The sequence below is a fragment of the Lepidochelys kempii genome, chromosome 8, assembly GCF_965140265.1.
Source record: "Lepidochelys kempii isolate rLepKem1 chromosome 8, rLepKem1.hap2, whole genome shotgun sequence".
NCBI classification, from domain to species: Eukaryota; Metazoa; Chordata; order Testudines; family Cheloniidae; genus Lepidochelys; species Lepidochelys kempii.
Genome location: NC_133263.1, coordinates 49,800,994 through 49,811,437, shown reverse-complemented (window position 1 = coordinate 49,811,437; position 10,444 = coordinate 49,800,994). Strand labels below are relative to the sequence as shown.

Here is a 10,444-nt window from a genome sequence, read left to right as displayed (position 1 = left end):
CCAAGAACAAGACCTATGAATAGCCAGGCAGATGAAGAAGACGTTTGAGAAACAGAAAGAGAGAAATGAGAAAAAGAGACTGAGCCATAAATCAAATGTGTAGTAATTATGGACATGAAGCACAGACATACTTAAATGGAAAGTGACCACATTGTGTGGTGTATTGCTGAATTGCATTGCATCATATTTTCCTGTTGGAACTCCATCCCAATCAGTTTTACAAGCTCACCCCTCCCAACATCAGATCCTTGTGGTCTGCACAAACGCTTAGCCTGAGGTTTTGCAAAGACTACTAGTTTAATCTAATGAGGGAGGTATTTATTCAGACTGACATCAGCACGGGGATGAAGTTTCTACACAGTGTAACCCTCAAAAAAGGTTTGGGTTCCCCCCGCTCCCCACACACAAAAGCACTTTAAAGTGGAGTTTCACTGTAAAAGGAAAGGCATACAGAGCAAAAGATCCACCCCTTTTACTCCGAGAGTGGTGGCAAGAGTTCTCATCAGCCCTGCAGTGGTAATGGGTTGCCAGCAGCCTCGGTAATGATGGACTCTGAAAGTACTATAGTATCTTCACTCTCATTGGGAAGCAGATATAGCAAGTCTAACCCAGCTCTTCTTTGGTCTCTGTGTATAGAAGCAGCTGCAACAAGATCAGGAACTAGGGATTCCTCTCCCTTCCCCAGCACAGTGCTGACTTTCCTCCTTATCTTTGGCCTTGTCTATGTTGGGAATTTGTCCCAATTCCAGATGCACACCCTTGTGTGCATCTTTATGTTCTCTACAGAAAGCAAAGGAACATCAGGCCATCCATGTCTAAAGAGTGTGTATGGTGTACATGGTGGCAATACTGCTGCCCATGGGTGTGGGGAAGTCTCAGCACATGGAGGAAGTAAAGCAGGAGTGACCCCATAATGCCACAGGTCTGAGCAGAGCATGGGGAAGCCTGACATGCTCTATAGCTAGACAGACTAGCCAGAGGAGCCCAGCTGCTTGCATAGGTCTAATGGTTAATTTGTCACAGACACCTCTGGGGCTCATCTCTTTAGTTGAGCCTGTTATGTGGGGCATCACCCACGGAACAGGGCCTGTGTCCCCCTTTGTTCATAACAGCACTGAGCACGCTGGCAGAGACTGACAAACTCGAAGGGTGCCATTCGGGGCTGTGAACTCCAGGCTTCACGGGGAGACGGGACAGGATCTCCCACTCCTGGCCAGGAGCTTTCACCTCCTGTGGATTTCACTCTGTCACATAGGTCAGCAGCTTGGTCCCCTGGGCCTGAAATAGGAGAAATGCCAGGGGCTGGGCTGCAGAAGGGAAATGAACAATGTGTCCTATTATCGAAAACCATGGCTCTGCCTGGTTCCACCAAACCTCTCCCTCCCCCCAAACTCCCTTAAATCCCCCTCCAAAGCCCCCCTCCCTACCCCAAACCTCCCTTCCTCCCCCACGCCTCCCAAACCACCCCTCCCCCATACTCCTCTTCCTCCCCCTCCCACAACGCCTCGCCTCCCCGCTCCCCTCCTTCCCTCCGCCCGACGGGTGGCTGGAGGCGCATGCGCCAGGCGGGGAAGATGGCGGCCTCCATGCTGGGCTGGGCGCTGCGGGCCGCTCGGCAGGTCAGGCCCGTCGGGCGGCAGCGCCTGGCTCGGGGACTCCCCGGGGCTCGCGCTGGGGCTGGTAACTTCCCTGTCCCGGGCCCCCGGTCACTGTCCCGCCACCGACTGGCCCCCTAGCCCAGCCTCTCTGCTTGCCCTTGCCCCTGCCCCCATCCGTGCTCCTCGGTGCCCCCCTGCCCCCGGTCCATCCCCATTGGTCCCCTTCAGTCCCTACCTAGTGCCCCCACTCCCTGCCCCCGGCAGCCTTTATACCCTTGCCCGGTGCCCTCTCTCTGCGGCGCTGCGTAGCGGCCCACGTCCCTCCCCTGGGTTGGTCTGTGTCTCATCTTCAGCTCTCCGTGCAGCGCACGGGCTGTCCCGCTGGGTTCGCCCCTGGGTGAAGTGCGGTCTTCCTGGCTTCAGGTCGGTTAATTTAGGCGGGAAGGATTGGTGGCGTGTCTGGAGAAGCATTTTGTGGCGTGTGCCACTTGGCTTTAGTGGCAGTGTTGTCTAGGACAGTGGCTCTCAACCTTTCCAGACTACTGCAGGTGAAGAACCAGCAGCAGGAAAAGAGAGTCAGCTACAGAAAAAATCCTGTTTTCACAGAAAGATGCCTAGTGATAAAAAAAACAAGGGAAGAGAGTTTAGCAGCTAGAAATAGAAAAGGCCCTTTAGGATATTTGATGTGTGTGTGTCTCACATGATATATCCTCTATTGAGACTGTATAGGCTATTAAACAGATATAACTTAGACTGTGCAGTAAAAATATTATCTAAGAGACACAGACAAGGTTTTCATCTCGAGGCCAAAAGACCAAAAACATCAAGACACTTGATCATGGTCTTTGATAGGCCAAGAGACTACTGATACTTGATCTTAGCCAAAAATACACTGGATCCCAGCACCAAAAAACAAACAAAAAAACACACCCCTGAAAAAACCTGGATTTTTTTCTACAGGTTCTAGGAGGTGCCAACAGCCCTTTTATTTATTATGATGATTTCTATTCCAGTCGTGCCTTAGCCAAGATCAAAGTCTCCTTGTGCTACATGCTAGTAGGGCATTTTATTATGACTATGGACTGTGTATTTAAATCTTGACAGTCTTAAAAGACTCCATTGTATGCTGTGTAAAACACACCTGTGCTAGGATGTATGATCCTGCAGGCCTTGTCTATGCTACAGAATTTTGTGTTTGAACATAGCTGTCAACAACCATGTTAACACTTGAAACTACATACAGTTTGTCCTGGTCCACACTGATTGTTAAACATGACAGATCACAGTTGTCAACAATTGTGTGCTTAGACATGATAGAATTTCATGACCTAGGCCAGGCCAACAACAGAGCTAGCTGGTGTGATTTGCTGAGCTACAGGATTAAATTCCCTGGATGCGTGAAGAGGGTGACTTGCCAGTATTGTCAGGCCTGAAGACCAGAGGAGTCAGTGAAGGCAGTGATTGAATCCAAATGAGGTAGATGCTAGAAAGAGTAAATTGGAATAAGCAATATTTGGAATTGGGTGAGTGATAAAATACTGGAAGCTGCAGATTTAACCGTTATATTTTCCCTTTTGTTAGATATTTCCTTTGCCCTGTAGAGGGCAAGTGCGGGGTTACTATGTAGACTGGAGAATGCTGCGTGATGTAAAGAGACGGAAGATGGCTTATGAATATGCAGATGAGAGGTTGCGGATCAACGCTCTCCGAAAAAATAACATCCTGCCTAAAGAACTGCAGGTAAAGTAAAGTCCATCTGTACTTTCTTGTGGGACCATTTAGGGAGATGGTATGCACACCCACATACTTTAGGGAGAAGGTATGCACACCCACACTGCTGCTGCTGCAGCAGCAGCATTCTCTGAGCATCACAAGCTACTTTGTATGAATCTAATTGTGCAGCCAGTGCCAGGCTTCAGATTCGGGGGGGGGGGGGGGGGTGTCAGTCTAGAATACCTGCATCCATCTAGTTCACAAGCTCACTTCACATCATGTAGCCATCTACTTAGTATTGATACTCAGCTCCAGAGCCTTGTCCCTTTTGGGTCATTCTTAACAGGAATAAAATCTCTTGGGTGGAACTCCTTTGCCACTGCTAAAATCAGAAGTCATCAGAGGTTATTAGAACAGGAAGTGGTTATGTCCTGCAGGGGTACAGTGAACAGCCTCATTGTTCCTATGGATGTTCCTGGAGTCTTGTTTTTCCTTCTGTAACTGTCACTAATGGGTGTGTGAGGGCCATTTCCCCTTTAGGTATGGGAGGTTCACTGTCTAGTTCAGTGGTATACAAACTTTTCCAGTTGCATCCCCACTTACCATTTATGGAATCTGTCTGTGCCTCACCCTCCATTACTGCACAGCCAAGGCTTCCTCAGCTGCAGGCTGCTTCTACCTTGCAGACAGGCTGCACTGCTAGGGCAGGGCCAATACCTGCCCCCTCCCCTCTTGGGTTTTCAGCCTGGGGGTGGAGCCAGCACTCTGCACAGAGGATGCTGGGAGCAGAAATTGGCACGGCACACTGACCCATGGGCTAGGTGGCCCACTGAGGTGACTCGGGTGGAGGTGCTCCCTCCTTGCCCCCAAGGGGGCTGGCACAAGCTGTCTGGCATTGCCACTCAGCTCTGCACGTTCCTCTGTGCCCCCCTGGGGGGTGTGCCCCATAGTTTTGCTCACTACAGGTCTAGTTTACTAGGTCCTAAAGAAATGCTGTACATCCAGGCTGATTTCTGCTCCCGCACTACTTTAAAATCTTGGGACGTGATTCTGCAAAGACTTACATATTTGAGATTAAGCATATGGGTAAATAGTCTCATTGATTTCAAAGGGCTGTGTGCCCTATTAAAATTAGACTTTTACAAGTCTTTCCAGGATCAGGACCTTTAGATATAAATTTCTGGATTTTTATTGTCTAGTCACCACTACCTCAACCCACCCATCTGAAAACCCTAATAGAGCCTGCAGGCGTCACCAGGGCTATAGAAATTGCTAGAGTGGGGAAAAAGGGAGAAAGATAAGTGCTGCTGATCTAACTCTGTAGTTAAAACATCCTACTGGAGGTAGCTTTTTCCCCCCTAGCTAAGCCATCAGTTTCCTTATTTCCCAGTGCCAGCATTTACAACAGGAGATGCTGACTCAAACGAATGAGGCACTGAGAGAACAGGAAGCAAGACTTCTCCTCAGAATTCTGTCTTCAGCAGTTATTTGTCTGGAAGCTTTATTTATACTCTAAAATAAAGCTAGCAATCTTTATAGACTTACCAGGGAATAATGCACCCGAGCTGTTGCTGTGAGGGGTGATCGTGGGAATAAGTTAGGATTCTGCTCTGACTGGTTTGTTAAAGGGGTGCAGAAAGAGTTGATTTGTAGTAGGGAACCTTCTGACTTCTCTGGATGAGTGAGTGCTCTAGTATTTTCTGGGTGGTTGCTCATATAACTAGGATATAAACTCATTTCCTAATAGAAACTAATTCAGACCAAAGGAACAATTGATACCTCATGGGGAACATACTCATTGTGTCCTGGTTTCAGTCTGTCTTCCTTCTCTCTCTCTCCATTTTCTGTGGAGTTTCCTTCACAGAGATGGCTTTACCTACCCTTTTGAGTGAGATATACCATGCATTGTTCTCATTGCTATGAGCTGGTCTTTACATGGCATATTCACCTACCAGTATTGAGGTAGCACCAGCCTGCAGTGGACATTTTGTATAAAAACAAGGATTTCTATTGGTTTATCTGCTCATGCTATTCCCCAGGTAGTGGTGGTCATCTTTCAGAGTCACAGCTAGCTACTGTAGTAGTGAATGTGACTTAAGGTGGGGAATGAACTGTTCAGTATAAAATCTCCTTGTCATTCTAGTGCCCCTACTAGTCTTCAGAACTAGGGAAGAGGAGCATGGAAAATAAGATCCACGCTGTTGCTTTCCACAGCGTGATACTTGGGCTCTAAAGAAACACTTAAGCAACAGGCTCCAGATATATGCCTTTCAGAATCTGTTCCTCTTTGAGTAGCTTCAGAAAGGCACCAGTTAATTCTGAGCAACTCCACTGTACAAATCAGACTTGTCTATCTGTTGTAGCTGTAATGTGGAAAATATAAAATTAAATTAACAAATTAAATGTAAACTGCCATAAAAAGCTGATGCTACAAACTCCCTATTGAAAAATGGCAGTTTACATTTAATTTGCTAATTTAAAGGACACTATTTTCTAAAATCATTTTTTGCTATCTGTGACAAATTGTGGCTTGAAATGTATTTCCTTAAAGACTTGTTTCCCTAACTACCTACCTTCACTCCCCAATGTGGTTGCACTGGCTTGTTCTTGTAGGGTTGTTTGAAAGTATTAGGCTTTGTACATAAAGCTCTGAAGCATCTGGTTTGAAGGTAAAACATACAGTTACACTGACTTTGCAAAGGTAAGAAACAGAAGTAGGTCATCTGTGCCGTTTCTTGACCTTTTATCCCTTTGACATCACATGACCTTTTTAGGAGAAGGAAATTTTGCAAGGGTACTGCAAGCCTCAGGGAAACAGTAATTGAATGCAACACCATTTTACCTGATCCAGCATTAGACCCTGCCACTGCCTCAGTTTCCCTGTTTTGGGTTTCCCAATGTGACTGTATCCAGATTCTTCTGAATCAGACACCTCTTCTTGGAGTTTGGGATATAAAAACATTACAGTCCAAATGTCAACTTACTTCAAAACAAGCCTCTCCCTGATTACCAGATTCACAGCCCCTTGCTGGGCTCAACAGTTCTTTGTCAAAACCCAACTCCTGCTGGTTTTTTCAAGCCTCTTCTTCTTCTTACAGCTTCTACTCCTGCCCCTCCCTGCAGGCTGCTCCCACCAGGTCCTTCCTTCTGGCTGGAGTTGAGACACCTTCCCTAGTCTCTTCTGATACTGGGTCCCCTGCAAGAATTGTCCTGCTTATTGTAGGTCTTTCTCCCCAACTGAACAGACTCCTTTATCTGCCTGGAAGCCTCTCAGCTGGGGAGGTAACTAACATGAAACAGATGGGGCTGAGTCCAACTCCCTTAAAGGGCCAGCCCACCCTCTAACATAGACACTATTGACAATTGGTAATTGTCCAACTGGACTGTTCAGTGACTTGGGTGAAATACATGAGGACACTTTTCAGTTCCTAATGGAGCCGGGCCCTCATCCAGCAAGTGGAACCATTAAATCCCATGGGAAGTCTGAGGAGAGAGAACCTAGAAGAGCATGGAGAGCAAACTTCCCTCTCATTAGTTGAGAGGTAGTGGCTCCAGGGTAGGAAGGAGGCACATGCTGGTACCTCTGCTGTGGGTAAGGAAGCCTTCAGGCCTGTCCATCTATACCCCATTCACTAAACTGTCTTAAAAAAGATAACCCTGGGCAAAATACAGCATAGCAACTTCAGGGTGTGTGTGTGTAATTGCCCTTCCTTTGGCTCCAGGAAATAGCTGATAAAGAGATTGCTGCCCTGCCACGTGACAGCTGCCCTGTGAGGATCCGGAATAGATGTGTCCTGACATCCCGTCCACGAGGCGTGAAGCGGCGCTGGAGGCTTAGTCGAATTGTTTTCCGCCACCTGGCTGACCACAATCAGATGTCTGGGATACAGAGAGCTATGTGGTAAATCACCACTAGGACTTGTTTGCTCAGTCAAAAAGCGGAGACTGGGCCCAATTTATGCATTCCTGTAACTGAAAAAGCAAGACTGTCCTTTTGTTTAAAGTCCAGCATGAACATACCAGAAACAAGTAGGGGGAGGGGACAGAGAGGTTCTGTCACTGGGATACCACTGTGAGGGGACTATTGCAAATCTGATGGCAAAGAGATATGGGATAAGGGGCGAATAGGAATGCACCAAGCCAGGCTGTGCTAGAGGCAGTTTTATTTTGCCAGGAAGAGCTGCTACCCTGTTATAAAACCAAGCTGGGATTTGTAACTAAAAGGAACATCTAAATTAAAAACACATTACAGTACAAGACTTGTTCAGTGATTCCTGTTCGCTCTTTACATTCAGATTGCAATGACCTCTTTTGCACAGTTATCTGCTCAAAAGTATCACTAAAAACAAGGAATCACACAATGTAGCAGGGACGTATGCTGCAGTGAATATGAAGACAAGCTCCAACTACTCCGGCCAAGTAGCTGAAAGTGTGCTCACCCTCAGTTAAGGTATTTAAACACTACACCTGTTCAATTTATCTGTACGTTAGGGGCAGGCTAGGCTGACAGTGGACAAACACCCCATTGAGCTGAAGTGTACTGAAGTTCTTCTCCTTCGTGCAGTTAGGGAGCCTGGTGCCGTAGTCCAAGAGCAGGCCAGGGTAAATGACCTGGATCCTAGGCCTTGTTCTCTTATCAACCCCCTGAATCATTTCACTGAACTAACATCTCCGGGCCTTAGTTTTTCCTTCATCTGCAAAATAGGAACAAGAGCATCATATCCCTTCGGAGTTAGGTGAGCTAACATCAAATGCTACATCTGCTTTGGGGCACAGGGGAGGAAGAGCAGAGAGCTGCTGCCTCCTGCAATCAGAGCTATACTGCTGCAGTGTGTACTCAGCCTCCCTCTCCTGTTGCAGTAGACCGTGGGAAAGGAATGTGGCACTGGGAGTACTGCACTAGGGAGCTAGTCACGGCCTGTGGCTTCCCTCCCTTCACACTGCAAAGGAATACCCTGCTGTAGGCAGTGTATGCAGAGGCCATCCTCACTGCTGTGGTGAAGCAGCACGGGTAATGAATTTGGCAGTAGCCCTTGTTACCAGATTTTCCAATTACTTTGGGGAATGCTCATTTATTAGGGTTACTCTTTGGGGTGGGGGGGGGGGAAGGGGAGCACATTCTGTACTTCTTTCAATGTACTGCTTGTGTCCTCATATGGAGCTCTGCTCCCTGCTGCAAGTTCCCTGCTGCAAGTTCCCTGCCAGTGGAGTTATCCTGCAGGACCTAGGTTCCCCAGGGCTCGGTTCTTCCAGCCCCAGAATCAGACGAACACACACACACGTTAACAGAGTGCATCTGAGAGGACCGAGTTAATCAGCACTCCCAAGCTGACCTCTTATATGTCCCAAGCTGTCACCCTCATAGGCCCTTGGATTCAGCAGGCTGGGTCGAACAGCATCTCCAAGCTGTCACCCTCATATGCCATGGGCACCACACTGGAGTAGAGTATGCCTGAGCAGCACTTTCAATCTGCCACCCTTATTTGCTCCTGGACTCAGCAGACTGGGTTGAGCAGCACTTCCAAGCTGCCACCTTCATATGTCCCAGGTTCAGCATGTCCCTATCTTCACTTCCATGTTACAATTGTTCTGATAGTAACCCACTTGATAAGCAAACCCCACAGGATTTTTGGGTGCTGCAGGGATCTTTAGCTTAGGTACGAGGAGTGTTGCTGCAGGGAAAATGAGGAAGCCAAAAACCATCCACGGGGGGGGGGGGGGGGTGCTAGAGAGAGAGAGAAGCAACCAGCTGTCACGGAGTCACCGGGCAATGCTCTGGAACTACTCCATACAAAGCCAGTCAGGACTCTGGGGGATCCTCCTCTGTCTGAGCAGACTGTCTCCAGGGCAAGAAGCTTACACAGCTTCGACCTTCCTGGAGCTGACCTTGGAGCATTCAGCATCCCCTTCTCGCATGGTGCGCTTCCCACAGCGAGTCCGCACAGGCGGGGCTCCTGAGGAAGCCAGTGGGCCCGCACCCCAATTCCAGAGTCAGACGTGACTCTCAGCCAGCCAGTAAAACAGAAGGTTTATTAGCCGACAGGAACACGGTCTAAAAGAAGAGCTTGTAGGTACAGAGAACAGGACCCCTCAGTCAGGTCAGTCCATCTGGGCCTCCCTCCATTTCCCCAACCAGCTCCAAATGGAAACTCTCCTCCTCTCACCTTTGTCCCTTTCCCGGGTCAGGAGGCCACCTGATCTCTTTGTTCTCCAACCCCTTCAGTTGGCACCTTTGCAGAAGAGGGGCCCAGGCCATCAGTTGCCAGGAGACAGGGTGTTGGCGATTCTCTATGCAGACACCATCACACTGGCCCTCTAGGGCTCTAACAATCACATACCCTTATCCCACCACCTAGCTACTTAAGAAATGCCTAGGGGAAACTGAGGCACCAACACAGTATTCAGAGAAAACATTAAGACCATTCCCACTTTGTCACACCAGCTTAACCATGAAAGTTATTTACTGCCAGGTAATAACCATAGGGGAGCCAAAGAAACAAAACAGTTATACTATTAAATCTAACTTAAATTTGATTATAAAAGTCAGGTTTAGAAAACTGACTGATCACACAAGTCAGGGTCAGAAGGCTATACCTAGCGAGAGAGAGCTGGGTTCTCACCACTCCATGAAGCTTGAATCAATTGGAGGTTCCAGGTGGTGGTGGTGGTAGCTGAGGGTCTGGAGTGCTGGAGACAGGTAGAGCCCCCAGCACGTTCAGGAGAAGATTAAGTCCCAATAGAACTGATACAGATTTTGGATCCAGGCATCAGAACACTTACTTGAGCATGGGTAGGAGTTTTTGTAGAGAAACAACACACTAGATTTGTTTATGGGTGAACTGATGGCTCAAGGGAGTATACCAAAGTAGTTTTGTTCAGACTAGGCAAAACTGATCATTCCTGGCTCTGGGCAGTGTTCCTTGGAGGGAGCTCCCAATGCAATTAGAGAGCTTCACTATTTTGGATACCAATAAAGGATTATTACTAGAATTGGTCTGATAACTACTGAGCTGGGTGTATGCAGGCGTGGAGCACAGATTCCCCATCATGCAGTGCTTCCCTGCTTTTTTGGTCCCAGAGTTCTATGCAGTTCTTGCCTTGGAATCTCTGTTCTCCATTCTGGATGCTAATGG

The 10,444-nt window shown here is 47.9% G+C and overlaps 1 protein-coding gene across 1 annotated transcript; it reads left to right on the top strand.

Annotated features, from left to right (window-relative positions):
• The first annotated feature begins 1,534 nt into the window (after positions 1-1,534).
• On the top strand, positions 1,535-7,568 carry MRPS14 (mitochondrial ribosomal protein S14). The gene is made up of 3 exons (XM_073356458.1): positions 1,535-1,619; positions 3,180-3,338; positions 7,034-7,568. The coding sequence occupies exons 1-3, from the start codon at positions 1,557-1,559 to the stop codon at positions 7,214-7,216; spliced, it is 405 nt and encodes a 134-aa protein (XP_073212559.1). The 5' UTR covers positions 1,535-1,556; the 3' UTR covers positions 7,217-7,568.
• Positions 7,569-10,444: the final 2,876 nt, after the last annotated feature.

What these genes read in the sequence shown, in the direction of transcription:
- MRPS14 (XM_073356458.1), top strand. Translation starts at nt 1,557, where the DNA reads ATGCGCCAGGCGGGGAAGATGGCGGCCTCCATGCTGGGCTGGGCGCTG. An exon ending in CGCTGCGGGCCGCTCGGCAG is followed by an intron (nt 1,620 to 3,179) that starts GTCAGGCCCGTC and finishes CCCTTTTGTTAG; the next exon opens with ATATTTCCTTTGCCCTGTAG. An exon ending in TCCTGCCTAAAGAACTGCAG is followed by an intron (nt 3,339 to 7,033) that starts GTAAAGTAAAGT and finishes CTTTGGCTCCAG; the next exon opens with GAAATAGCTGATAAAGAGAT.